This window comes from Meriones unguiculatus, chromosome 19 (assembly GCF_030254825.1).
Source record: "Meriones unguiculatus strain TT.TT164.6M chromosome 19, Bangor_MerUng_6.1, whole genome shotgun sequence".
In the NCBI taxonomy this organism is placed as follows: domain Eukaryota; kingdom Metazoa; phylum Chordata; class Mammalia; order Rodentia; family Muridae; genus Meriones; species Meriones unguiculatus.
The window spans coordinates 40519051-40533054 of NC_083366.1; the positions used below are offsets into that span (position 1 = coordinate 40519051).

The 14004-nt window shown below is 47.2% G+C and overlaps 5 protein-coding genes across 5 annotated transcripts in view; 3 read left to right on the forward strand and 2 right to left on the reverse strand.

Moving 5' to 3' along the window:
* LOC110553099 (uncharacterized) overlaps positions 1–14004 on the forward strand; it is a 49363-nt gene that overhangs the window by 5792 nt on the left and 29567 nt on the right. The gene's annotated exons all lie outside the window — the stretch shown is intronic.
* LOC132649341 (histone H2A type 1-E) lies at positions 149–628 on the forward strand. Its single transcript, XM_060373057.1, has one exon. It carries the CDS (start codon positions 170–172, stop codon positions 560–562), a length of 393 nt encoding a protein of 130 aa, XP_060229040.1. The 5' UTR covers positions 149–169; the 3' UTR covers positions 563–628.
* On the forward strand, positions 1241–7377 carry LOC132649316 (uncharacterized). The gene is made up of 4 exons (XM_060372987.1): positions 1241–1917; positions 5337–5466; positions 5623–5728; positions 6857–7377. Exons 1-4 carry the CDS (start codon positions 1256–1258, stop codon positions 7300–7302), a joined length of 1344 nt encoding a protein of 447 aa, XP_060228970.1. The 5' UTR covers positions 1241–1255; the 3' UTR covers positions 7303–7377.
* On the reverse strand, positions 4853–5937 carry LOC110553100 (histone H2B type 1-C/E/F/G/I). The gene has a single exon (XM_021644866.2). The coding sequence runs from the start codon at positions 5730–5732 to the stop codon at positions 5352–5354; it is 381 nt and encodes a 126-aa protein (XP_021500541.2). The 5' UTR covers positions 5733–5937; the 3' UTR covers positions 4853–5351.
* LOC110553110 (histone H4) lies at positions 11192–11586 on the reverse strand. Its single transcript, XM_021644877.2, has one exon. It carries the CDS (start codon positions 11567–11569, stop codon positions 11258–11260), a length of 312 nt encoding a protein of 103 aa, XP_021500552.2. The 5' UTR covers positions 11570–11586; the 3' UTR covers positions 11192–11257.

Sequence of the window (14004 nt, forward strand, 5' to 3'; positions counted from 1 at the left end):
TGTCCAATCACAGCAAGCATATTTCAAACCCATGGTACCATTGGTTTAGGTAAAACTGTATGATTAGCCAATGAAATCACTTCGTTTTCGCGCCGGGTGAGGACTATAAGAGTGATACTGTGGGTACTGCACTTCAGCCTGAGCGGTTTCTCCTGGCAAGCAGTGCATCATGTCTGGACGCGGCAAGCAGGGCGGCAAGGCCCGCGCCAAGGCCAAGACCCGGTCGTCCCGGGCCGGGCTGCAGTTCCCCGTGGGCCGCGTGCACCGGCTCCTCCGCAAGGGCAACTACGCGGAGCGGGTGGGCGCCGGCGCCCCGGTGTACCTGGCGGCCGTGCTGGAGTACCTGACGGCCGAGATCCTGGAGCTGGCCGGCAACGCGGCCCGCGACAACAAGAAGACGCGCATCATCCCGCGCCACCTGCAGCTGGCCATCCGCAACGACGAGGAGCTCAACAAGCTGCTGGGCCGCGTCACCATCGCGCAGGGCGGCGTCCTGCCCAACATCCAGGCCGTGCTGCTGCCCAAGAAGACCGAGAGCCACCACAAGGCCAAGGGAAAATAAGCTTCTGATCTTTATTACTTTCAAAGGTTCCGGCAAACAAAGGCTCTTTTCAGAGCCACCTACATTTTTCCATAAAATGAGCTGCTGCATTATTAACATAGTAAGGTAGTCTACGTAAGTAGACTTTAGGATGGCCTTACAATTAGCCTCAATTTTCCTAACGTCCCCTTTAGTACAGGGAAGTTCTTAGGTTGTGACCCATCCATTAAAGATCACTTGCTATTAATTTCACTGCCGCTGCTATCGGAGAGCAATATGTATGTTGCAATAAGAGGTTTGCCAAAGGTGTTCCCCAGACAGGGAAGCACTGTTGTATATGGTTCTTAAAGAGTCAGAACCATATAACCACGAATTATGCAAGTCTGACATAGGACACAAAACGTGGTTACCCTTCGTAAAAGCACACTTCACTGTCCCCAGGGCTCCAGTGTGGTTCTTACTAACAGGAGCTAGCTGCCCGTGTGAGATAGGCATCGGCTATAAAAGATTGTCTTTTCAAGCTTTAGATTGTATTCACCCACTCCCACTACTTTCCAAGGCCACGAAAGCTTTTTAGATGAAGTTTCTATGCTCACTTGCACGATGACCTGAATTGAATATTTCCAGCCTGAGCTTACTGGATATGCAGATTTCTGTGCAAAACCTTTGTCCATATCCGTTACAGCGAGGAGAGGGTAAAAAGTGGAAGCGAACATGGCGGAGGGGGAGGCGCCCAAGGAACGAGGGAGGAAAGGGCAGAGGGAGGCGGGACCAGGGGCGGGGAGGAGGAGGAGGAGCGGAGGGCGGCTGGTCCTGAATCAGCAGTCGAGGCAGAGGTGGACCAATCCCGAAAAAGCGCGGGCTCCTTTGAACGTTCTCGGGTCCAATAGCGGAGAGTCTGACTGTATAAAAGATGGACGGCGCCCTACACATCGTAGCACTGTCTACTGTCTCTTCTTTACTGCAGCCATGGCTCGCACGAAGCAGACGGCCCGCAAGTCCACCGGCGGCAAGGCCCCGCGCAAGCAGCTGGCCACCAAGGCTGCCCGCAAGAGCGCGCCGGCCACGGGCGGCGTGAAGAAGCCGCACCGCTACCGGCCCGGCACCGTGGCGCTGCGCGAGATCCGGCGCTACCAGAAGTCCACGGAGCTGCTGATCCGCAAGCTGCCGTTCCAGCGCTTGGTGCGCGAGATCGCGCAGGACTTCAAGACCGACCTGCGCTTCCAGAGCTCGGCCGTCATGGCGCTGCAGGAGGCCTGTGAGGCCTACCTGGTGGGCCTGTTCGAGGACACCAACCTGTGCGCCATCCACGCCAAGAGGGTCACCATCATGCCCAAGGACATCCAGCTGGCCCGCCGCATCCGCGGGGAGAGGGCGTAAAGAATTCCTGCCACCCACTCAACCACTTTAAAGGCTCTTCTTAGAGCCACCCACCTTCCAAAGAAAGGGTTGTACCGCATGTTTTAACTTCAGAATATAACTACGGCTGCTGTCGCTCTGAACAGGGAGTTCTTTAGCACAGACTTAAGTCTGAAGGCAGGTTGTGAGCTGGCTGTAGTCCCGGGGCTGTCTGCTATTGCACCCAAAGGCCGTGATCAAAGTTTGTTGTATGCCCACAGTAATTTGCCAAGCACTTGCAGAAGGTAGCAAACTCAGTTGCAATCAGAAAATATCTGGCTTCCCAGATTTGGGATGGGAATTTTGAGATTTCCCAGTCTCCTATCCACTGATCAGGCTTTTTTATTTTTTCTAGTAGGGGCTCACTAGTAACTGAGGTTGGCCTACAGCCAGCTTTGTAGACCAGGGTGGCCTGCAGCTTGGAAATCTCTCCTTCCCACCATGTGCCCGGATCAAGGTGCATATCACTTCTCGTCCCCCTTTGTGCTATTAAGGTTCTGAAACTTAAGTTTGTCTTCAGTTACTTGTTTGAGTTGACTTAATAACCATTAATTTGAAAAATCAACCACCTGGGCACTGGATCATAAGGGCTATTGTGATCACAGTGGTCTATGTTACAGGGATTTCAAGGCTGGCCTGTGCCAGTGACAGCGTGTGATGGGAGACTTTGATGTAGAGAAGCTGGAAAACTCCGCTCAGATCATGCTAAACCCACTCTTTTCTGAACGCTTCCGTGAAGAGAGCCACGCAGAGCAAGCTGGTAACCTTCACTTGTCTCCTTTCTCCGCTTTCACGTTTCTCCACTCTACAGATCACTCTGATTTTATTCCACAAGTACCCACTACCCTTGAGGCAGATTTACTTTGGAGCCTTTTTCGCCCCAGTTGAGGTGTCTTTCAAATAAAGTTTTTCTTTGTGCAAAGCAATGGTCTTTCTTCCCACAAGACAAAATGGTTGCTTCTTTTTACTAGTCTTTTCTCAACAAGCAGTTTTTTTTCTTTTCTTTATTATTTTTTTAATACTCAATAGAGTTGGTAAACAGATGAGCCACCAAGTCTGGCTCCATCTCCAGCTGCCTCATGCCGCATTTCATTCTGGCACAATACAGATTCAGGTCTCTCTCTCTCTCTCTCTCTCTCTCTCTCTCTCTCTCATCTCTCTGTGTAGCTCTGAATGATGGGATTAAAGATGTGCAACCAGGTTGCCTGGGAACTCACAAAGATTTGCTTGAGTATGTTCATATTATATTACGATATAATAATTAAGCACAATGAGAGAACCAAAGGAACTGTAAAATCTTGAGATTTTTGACTATGATAGTATTAGTGCTTTACTGAGATAGACATTTCTTTTTTTTTTTTTTTCTTTTGCTTTTTTTGAGATAGAGTTTCTCTGTATAGCCTTGGCTGTCCTAGAGTCCATTGTAGACCAGGCTGGCCTTGAGACCCACCTGCCTCTGCCTCCCGAGTGTTGGGATTAAAGGTGTGTGCCACTATGCTCAGCTTAAGTCCTTTCTTATCACCACTTAAGTTTTTACATCCTTCAAACTTCATAACTTGCATTTAACAACCTTAAATTAAAATTTGCATTTACATGCCTTAAAACACCCTTTTGGACCCTAAAACACTTTCTTTGACTCTCACAGCTTAAGCTTTTGTATCCTCAGACCTTATATTAACTTCACACCTTTTTCTGATTCAGTTTTAACCATGAGACACAGTTGGTTGATTACTGGAAGCAGTTACTGTAAAGTCGGGTCCTTCTTTTTTTTTTTTTTTTTGGTTTTGTTTTTATGACACGGTTTCTCTGTGTAGTCTTAGCTGTCCTGGACCTTTGTAGACCAGGCTGGCCTCAAACTCACAGAGATCTGAGTGCCTCTGTCTCCCAAGTGCCAGGATCATTCCCATGAGCCACCTGGCAGGCTAAGAGGGTTTCTTTAGATGAAGGAATAGTAAAAAGTTACATTGAAATCTATTTTGTGAGTTTATCTCTTTTCTGAGTCTGTTAACGAGGTGAACTGTATGTAGGCAGACATGGTAGCCGCTCTAGGAGAGTAAGGCCTGTGGTCTGACTTCTACATATGAAGATAGCAGAGAAGTCAGCAGAAGCCTTGGTTGCTGACAAATCTATCACTAGCCTCCTCAGCCCCATCAGAGAACTGAGAAGGATGAAGTTCACCTGAGCAAACAGCATGTGCAGACCGAGGAGCCGTGAATCTAGTAAAAGTGACAGTTATTGGCCACCTGGACAGTGACCCTACGTTTCTCCAGGGTCAGTGGAGGACAGCATAGAATTAACTTTTATTCACCTTATCTAATTGTAGTCTCAGAGGCTCTTTGCCTTCGTCTACTAACCTGGGCCTAGTCCTTGAGGCCTCTAGCCTCTGTACAACCTAATCTAAGCTCAACATGTTTTTAGCTTCTGAGAGTTACTGCTGGATAAGCTCACCCTCTCTATCTCTTTCTGAATTCTGGCAGGCTTGTTCACCTCAGCTGTCTGGCTCAGACAAACCTCTCCAAGCTGCTTGATTCAAGCTGGCTTCTCTTGGGTTCCGAGTGACTTGCTCTGCTTGACTTCATACTAACTCTGGCAGTATGTCTTAATCTTCTGGCTCCTTCTCATTCACTGGTTCATTCTGTCTTCACCTGTGTCTAGCTTGTTCTCTCTCTGCAACTGTCTCTGTACAACTGTTGTGGTAAAACTGCCTCCTCCCTCCCTCCTTCCACCCTGCTCTCCTTTTTCCTGTCTCTGGTGAGAGTTGTTCTCCTACGTTTGGCTCATTCTGTCAGTTCTTTGATTTGTTTCTTTGTCTGCCCCTCAATTAAACATCGCTTTCTTCTATAAACTAACTTTACCTTCATCGTTGGGGATTAAAGGCATGAGATCACCAGCTAAGATGGAGAGCCACATAGTTGGTTTTTAATACATGTCTTCCTGATACATAGATATGACATTTTCCTATGTACTTGAAGTCACATGTACACAGCATTTTAAAAAAATGATACTAAAATCCGATGCTCGTCTCCCTTGTCCTTCTGGCTGAATTATACCCACTTAACTGCAACAGGAGAATCACCACAGCAAGATTTGGAGTCTGACTTCAGTTTCACTAAGACGAAAACATATATAGACTCCACTTAAGTTTACAGGCAGACCATATGCATTCTTCTGTATTAGTTACCTTCTTGAGTATTTGGTCTTTTCATACTCGACTGGACCCAGGTATGATGCTTCTAGGGACCTATCCTGAAAAGTTCAAGCCGCATTTCTTAGCGAACTATACAGAAAAGCACTGACGGGCAGTGCCTCTTTATCCCTTGACTAGTTAAGCAGAAATCAGCATTAAAGCTCCAGACTTTGAATTCGTGGGTGGCTCTGAAAAGAGCCTTTGGGTCAGGAGTGAGCCGGGCGCTCACTTGGAGCTGGTGTACTTGGTGACGGCCTTGGTGCCCTCGGACACGGCGTGCTTGGCCAGCTCCCCGGGCAGCAGCAGGCGCACGGCCGTCTGGATCTCCCGCGACGTGATGGTCGAGCGCTTGTTGTAGTGCGCCAGGCGCGACGCCTCGCCCGCGATGCGCTCGAAGATGTCGTTGACGAACGAGTTCATGATGCCCATGGCCTTGGACGAGATGCCCGTGTCGGGGTGCACCTGCTTCAGCACCTTGTACACGTACACCGAGTAGCTCTCCTTGCGGCTGCGCTTGCGCTTCTTGCCGTCCTTCTTCTGCGCCTTGGTCACCGCCTTCTTGGAGCCCTTCTTCGGGGCGGGAGCGGACTTCGCGGGCTCAGGCATGACGAGCAGATAGTTGACTAGCAGTAAGAACGTGAAACAGATTGTGAAGTGTGGTCGCCTCTTCCTGCTATTTAAACAAAGCTGTAGCTATCCTTTTTAGAGGATAGGTCAACGTCATGTGCTAACCATCCAATCAAAGCAGGAGAATTCGGCCAGCTGTTAGCTGAAAGTCCCGACGGTAACACCCACCCACGCCATCGGGCAATCTATGCAAATGAAGTCTGATCTTTCTTTTCTTCTGATTGGCTAAGTGTTGCCAATAGAAGCTTAGTATGAAATTTATCCGAAATAAAGTTTTACTTTTTGGAGAAAAGGGTGGTCTTCTGAAAATTAAAAAAAAAAAAAAAGTTTTGTCAGTGGTGTTCACGATTTCTGTTGCTCTATATAAAGTCATATATAAACTCGAGCTTTATGTAAAGTTGGCTTTAAGCTTTAAAATAATCCATGAAGAAGGATCTGGAGGGAAGATACCACGTACTATTTACCTAATGTTTCTGGAAGTCGTAATGACTGTAAAGTCCCTTTAGAGTGCGCAGGCTTTTCATTTTTATCAAGGATCAAAGAAACTGCCAGATTGCAACAGTTGCGCCGTCTTAATGACTTCCGCACATTTTTTTGGGAAATCCTTCTAGTATTTTTCGGAAGAGAAATACTTTAGTTTTTGGAGGCTGAGACATTTGCCTCATAAACCTCATGAGTTTATTAAAAGATGGACATTTGTGCCTACCTGTCCTGATCGATGCCATTTTGGTCCGGATAGCCAAACGCTCCATTTCCTCCCCACATTTTAAGGAAAATGACACTCAGTTCGTGTAGCCAAGTCCAACGAATGCCGCTTTAAACTGCTCAGGCATGGCCAAAATGCCATTTAGTATCTCTTATTAATTTGTTCGCCAGAAAATTTTAACCGTTAAGATACGTAATGGCAACAGTGTTGCTGAGAATAAAAGACTTAACAAAGAAGCCGAAAACAAGTAACAAAGGACCTTTGTATTGGTCACCGAATTTTAAAATTGAAGTCCGTTAACCAATCAAGAAGCACTTCCGCATACATCATTATGGCGCGGCGTTTGAAGGTTCCAACCAATCAGGAGGATCTCGACTCTATAAATGAGAACCCACAGGGTTTTCTCAACACGTTTGTTCCATCTCTGTTGCCATGGCACGTACTAAGCAGACGGCCCGCAAGTCCACCGGCGGCAAGGCCCCGCGCAAGCAGCTGGCCACCAAGGCTGCCCGCAAGAGCGCGCCGGCCACGGGCGGCGTGAAGAAGCCGCACCGCTACCGGCCCGGCACCGTGGCGCTGCGCGAGATCCGGCGCTACCAGAAGTCCACGGAGCTGCTGATCCGCAAGCTGCCGTTCCAGCGCCTGGTGCGCGAGATCGCGCAGGACTTCAAGACCGACCTGCGTTTCCAGAGCTCGGCCGTCATGGCGCTGCAGGAGGCGAGCGAGGCCTACCTGGTGGGTCTGTTCGAGGACACCAACCTGTGCGCCATCCACGCCAAGAGGGTCACCATCATGCCCAAGGACATCCAGCTGGCCCGCCGCATCCGCGGGGAGAGGGCTTAAATCTCATTGCGCAGTCACAAACCCAAAGGCTCTTTTCAGAGCCACCTACACTTCTATGGAAAGTGCTGGCACTGTGGTAGTAAGGGGTTCTGAGATTTTTCAGTATTCGCTTCCCGTCCGTGACCTCTCATTGTGGAGGCAGCAATTATCTTGTGCGATTTTTATTCCTTAGAATAGTTCCTAACATCTCGGAGGGCGGGATTCCCTTGCTCTAGAAGAGATCTGCTAAGTTCTAATGTAATGGGTTGACTCATTGTATCAGTATAGCCTACTTTCCTCTCGCACTCAACAGGTCCAGTCTTGTCAAAAAGCGGTAAGGACCTAGTCAAGGACCTACCCCAAGCCCCTGCCGTATACTCAGGGCATCCAAGCTTGCCGTCCCACGCGGAGGAGTCAAGCACCCGTGGGGGGAAGTTCCTGGAGACAGTGCACCTCCTGGGAGCGTTCCAAGCACGAGACTCATGTGGAAGTGGTCCAGGCACTCCGCAGATGAGCTGCAGCTGGTGCTTTGAGCCTCGTGTCTGGAAAAGGTTCTTTTCAGGGCCACGCACTTTAGAAACACCTCACTGCTATTGTCATCTAAGAATGACTTGCTACTGGAATGGGGGCTTTGTTCCTGTGTCTGCTTGTCACAAAGTCGCATCTGTCAACAACCCACGCAAAGATAGTTAATCTTTTAGTCCTTTTTGGATTTTTTGTTTTGTTTCTCTTGACAGCGTGCTACTTGAGCAGCCTTATTTCAAACCACAATGGTGCTCCTTAGCTTCACCCCATAGAAGTTGTAGAAAATCTTGAGGGCATTGGGCTGTGCTTGCTAAGTGCTCCCACACTTCACTGCCGAGACCCTCAAATGTTACTCTCCCCGGGAGTTTTTGTACAGTTTATGTGCTTTAGCAGCACTGAGCACTAATATAAATTCACTTATGAGAAATATAGTTTTTTTTTCCCAATGGGGGTGGGGGGAGCAGCCTTGTCAGGCCCCAGAGGAAGACAATGCAGCCAGTCCTGATGAGACCTGATAAGCTAGGGTCAGATGGAAGGGGAAGAGGACCTCTCCCCTATCAATAGACTGGGGGAAGGGGCATAGGAGAAGAGGGAGGGCGGGATTGGGAGAGGATGAAAGAGGGGGCTGTACCTGGGATAGAAAGTGAATAAATTGTAATAAATAAAAAAATAAGAAATTAGAAATTTTTGCCTGGCATGGTGGCATACAGCTTTACTCCCAGCACGTGGGAAGCAGGGGTAGAGTCAGACAGGAAGATTTCCGAGTTCGGGGTCAGCCTGGTCTACAGCCTGATGAGTTCAAGGACAGCCAGAACCACACTGAGAAACCCTGTGTACAAATAAAACAAGAAATAAAATAAAGCTCCTTCCTCACTTATTTCAATCTGATGTTTATAGTAAATAAGGGGCCTGTTAAGTAGCATCTTAAGAGGGACAGACACTAATATCCAGAATGTGGAATGTTCTAGGTGACACTTAATGTTTCTTAACAAACAAACAACAGCAAACCTTGACATTAAAAGAAATGGGGTCAGGGTTCTAGCTCAGTTGGGAGAGCATTAGACTAGTATATGTCTCCAGTCGTGTATATTGTGGTCATGGAGGTATAGGTCTAAAATTCTCCAATTTGGGAAGTGGAGGCAGGAGGATCAGCACTTCAAAGTGACCCTCAACAAAATGGCCAGTTCATGGGCGTCCCTAGCTTCATGAAAGAGAGCTTGTCTTTAAACAAACCAGGTTTTGGTGGGGGGCAGACTAGTTCGAGTCTAAAACAAACTTGAACAATATGGTAGCCAGACAAAATAATTAGTTGGATTCTGGCTCTAAAGGGTGGTCAGACTGTATCAGAGAAGAGATGTGAACTGGACCATATATTACTTGGGGGGCTTAAAAATACTTGTTTTCGGTTATATGAAAATTGTATGTAAAATTCCCTTATTCTTGGGAGTCACATGTTGAAGTGCTTGGGGACGGTGTTTCTTGGTGTCTGAAATTTACTTTCAAGTGCTTCAGACCATTCTCTCTCTCTTAAAACACACAGTCGTAGTTAGGTAGTAGACGGTAAAATAAAAAAAAATGAGGGAAATTAAATGGATGGCAAAAATGTGTTTATTAGAAATTCTTTAGAGCTATTTATAGGAAAGAGGTGGGGGGAGAGAGAGAGGAGAGGAGGGAGGGAGCAAGGTCCTCTGAGCAGGCAAGTATAGAAGGCTTCCCTCTGGGAGAAGCTAGAAGCTTCATGGTTCACGCTCCGAGGTGCTGGCCATGAGCAGGAACATTATTTTTCTTGCCCTGGTCTTGATTCTGACGTGAGCTGGAACGGGAGCATTTATAAACAGGGCATTTCAGGCATTAGCAAAGGCTAGCAAGGATGTCAGATTATGATGCAAGGGACAGTAAACACTAACACTGTGGAGACGGAGAACAGGTCATGTGAGGGAGGAAGCAGGCCTGGTAGCACTGAATAGAGGGTTTATTGTAAACTGAGAAACTCAGGATTAATTTTGTGAAATGCCTCAGAACTGTCAAAGCTACTGCTTACCAAGCGCAGACTTAGATGCCTAACTCTTGAGACACTGACTCACAGAGCAGATGGCCGGGATGTCATTGCTTCTTGTCCTGTGTGCCTTATCAGACCCACCCACAGTGAACTAAGTAGGCCTAACACTTTCACATTTTCTTCAGTTACGGTACAATTGTTCAGGCTCATGGGGAACACACCGAGTACTCCCTCACTGTACAGAATTCATAAAGAAGAATATATGTCAAACATAAAATTGGGTGTTATGTCATAGAAGAAAGCTTCACGCAAAGGATTAGTTTGGGGTCCTCTTGCTGCTTAGAAGCATAGGTAAAATTTTCTGAGTGAAAGCTCTTTCTAGTAATTCTGACTAGATCGTGACTTGTTCACAGATTATGTTCAAATCTCACCGGTATGAAAGGGTTTACTATTATTTTGCTCTTCATTGTTATGCTTACATGGGTATTCTTGATCAAAGTCTAATTCTTATATTGCAGGCCAAAGTTATTCAGAGGGAAGCCGGTCTTGTCTTCAGAGCCTTTAGTTAGTATTATTTGGCCTGAGTACTTACTGTGTGTTAAGTTCTGTAATTGGTGCTGGCAGTACTTGGTCCAGGTACTAACGGGTAGGCTCAAAAAGACTTTTTTAATTTTAAATTTTTATTTTATTTTTTTACGAGCGTAGACAAGCCACACATGTACAGCTGGGAAATTTCATTTGAAAGAAGAAATGTGTCATTCGGTCCAGTCAGGGTTAGTAATGAGGCTGTGGAGGCCAGACAGATGTCTGGTGAAACACAGGATTTCATGTTTGTTCTTCGGATACAGGGATCATCAGTTAAGAGAATCTTATTTTTGCACAAGAGATGAAAAAAAAAATCCCAAGTTGTTTAAGAAAATGGTGCAGCGGAAGTCTGACTGTAAGGTGCTTAGAACACAGGTACTATTTAAGACATTCATTAAAAGGGCGAAAAACATTTATTTGGGGAACGCCCATGCATGTCCTTCACATTGAGGAGAGATTAATCGGAGGACCAGCGGCTGTTTAATGCAACAGACAACCCATCTTTATGATCACTGAATAGAACCCGGAAAGCACACAGAATGTCAAATTTCAACGTAGAGGGAAATAGTTGGTCACAGGCCGGTGAAAGTCTAATATAGAGGTTGAGACTTGGGGTAACGTTGTCACGTTGAGGCAGAGCTGAAAGTCGAGCTGCAGCCCCCAAAGGGATGAAGGCTCTAACCAAGGATCAGGGGAAAGGGTACCTTGGCTCTCTCCACGGTTTGAAATTTTGGCCTCTGCCGCCATCTTTAACGTTCGCACAGGAGCCAGAGTTTACAATGAGAAATGTTGCAAGCTCTTCATATGAGAAGGTGGGCGGCCCTAAAAAGGGCCTTTGGGTTTCGCGAGGTGGGGCGCGGAGGCAGCTCAGCCGCCGAAGCCGTAGAGCGTGCGGCCCTGGCGCTTGAGCGCGTACACCACGTCCATGGCGGTGACCGTCTTGCGCTTGGCGTGCTCCGTGTAGGTGACGGCGTCGCGGATCACGTTCTCCAGGAACACCTTCAGCACCCCGCGGGTCTCCTCGTAGATGAGGCCGGAGATGCGCTTCACGCCTCCGCGCCGGGCCAGGCGGCGGATGGCGGGCTTGGTGATGCCCTGGATGTTGTCGCGCAGCACCTTGCGGTGGCGCTTGGCGCCGCCTTTGCCCAGGCCCTTCCCGCCCTTGCCGCGACCAGACATAGCTGTAGAGTGTGTGAGAGCTGAAGTCAAGTGGCTCAAACGCCCTCTACAGCTGCTATATATACCGGGACGGCGGACCTTTTAGGAAACTGAAAAGGCGCGGGCGGGAAGGCGCTGCTGTACCCGCCCCTCAACCTCACTGGCTGACTCGCGTTGCCCGGGAGGCACAGGCGCCGTGGTGTGGGGATGCTGAGACTCTGCCGTTTGCTTCCTGGAGTTTTCAGTCACTGGTTTGTGTCTTTTAGGATTGTGCTTGTGGCTCTGACAGCCGGTATTTTATAATTCTCCCACCCACCCGTCCTTTGTAAAAAGAAAGTTGTAGCCATACACTTTCTTGAAAAACCAGATACAGTACAAAAAGATCACCTTTTAAGCGGAAGAATTAGAAAAAAAAAAAAAGTGAAGTGTAAGATTTTGCAAGCATTAATACATCTGACCTGTCATGAAGCTCTTTTCCTCTGCCAGAGGCCTGCACACAGCTCCGTTTTCAAATCTGTATGAAGGGAGCTGGTACTGGTTGAATACGCGCAATTTCCCATCTCATAGAATGCTATTTGGACTGGAAGGAGGAAGACTCGTCCAGGGTTGGAGAACTAATCCTTTTAAGAAAAGCTTTTGTTGCTCAGGAGGATTCTGTGTCTCATGGCCTTGCTAGCCAGTGTTGTCTGTACTCAGGAAACTGAGACATGTTTGCAAATTAAACTAAAGGAAGACTCAAATTCTGTAAAGTAACATTTCAATAAAATGTTACCGAAGTGAGGCTGTTCACATTGATCAGTCTTAAATTTCTGACAAATTTCGATGTTTTTTTCACACAGCACACAATTTTGTTAAGTCCGTTTTTGAACACTACAAAGGTAATTTTATCTATGTATCTAGGTATGCATGTATGTGTGTATGCATGTATGTGTGTATGTATCTATCTATAATCTATCTGTCTATTATTTATTTAATTTTCTTGGAAGGCATTTTTGGAATACATCCTGTAGACCAGACTGCATTTTTCCGGAGGCAATTGGGTCCGTAGTGCTGCTGTGAGCCTCATCCTTGTTTTAGAGAGGGCATTTTTAAGATGTGATTTGGCAAGTCTTGTCCGAGGCATTCCTATGGTGATAGAAGAGAAAAGAATATTAAAAACAAGTCCCAAGCACTCAGAATCTACTTGGGATTTAGCTTCTTCCCATTAATACACAGAGCTCTCCCTGGTCCTTTCCAGAAAGACACCAACAAGTCTTCTGCCCCATTCCCTCTTAATGCCAGAATGCCAAACACTGGTGTGAGAATGCTGTCTTTAAAAACAGTGAACGCCCTGCCCATATTTGGCTATTGGGTAGCTTGGTCTTCATATGGGCACCACACAGTGGTGGGGGGGGGAGTGTTCTTTCTAACCTGGACCCCATTGCCTGCATTTGGATCACTTTCCCCTATCAGCGAGGCCTTGCGGGGTCTCGGGGAATGAAGCTATGCTCAGTCCTGATGTGACTTGATATGCTGGGGTGGGTTGATACAGGGGAGGGGGCTCCCCTTTTTGGGAAAGGGGGGGACTGGCAGGAGAGGAGGGAGGATGGATGTAAAGTAAATAAAGTGAAATTAAAAAAAGAAAAATGTGACAACAATAACAAAACATTGGATTTCTCTCCCCCATGTAAAGAACTCAAAGGCCACGCAAGAGGAAACTAAATTCAGGGTGAGGCACCAACTCAGCACATTCCTACCTGTTAACCTGGTGTTCCAATGAAGCGGCAGTATCCCAGCTGTATTGACCTTCCTTGCTCTGAAACTTGTTAATCACACAGGGCTTCAGGTACCTAGCCTGCAGATGGGAATGCACTGGGCATTGGAGAATCGGCCTTTCTGAAAACAGGGGGGATTTAGAATACTTTTCAAGTACACGAGAAGCTATTCAGCTTCCACATGTAAAAGATATGGCGGGGAGGGGTCGGGAAAGAGAGAGAGGGAGGGAGGGAGGGAGAGAGAGAGAGAGCGATAACGAGAGAGAGAAGAGAGAGATGAAAAATTTGGAAGCGTTTATTTAAGAGTGCCCATTTTAGAAAATGAAATTGACGCAGACCAGTAGTGGGACATGGTTCAAGTTTCCAGTATGTTCACGTGATGTCAACAGAAAGGGATGTAAAGTTGATGCCTCTACTTTCTTAGACCTTTTGAGCACATTTGACTCTACTAAGGCTGTCACCTTCTTTTCTTGAAATTTATTATTATGTTTTTTCCTAGACAGGGTTTCTCTGTGTAGCCTTGGCTGTGCTGGACTTGCTCTGTTCACCAGTTCAGGTTGGCCTTGAACTCACAGGGGTCTGCCCTGCCTCTGCTGCCTCCCTGTGCACTGGGATTAAAGGCGTGCACCACCACTGTCGATTTAAAGTCTCTAGATTTTAGAATGCCCAAGAACAAGTCCTGTGGTATGAGTCATGAAGCTG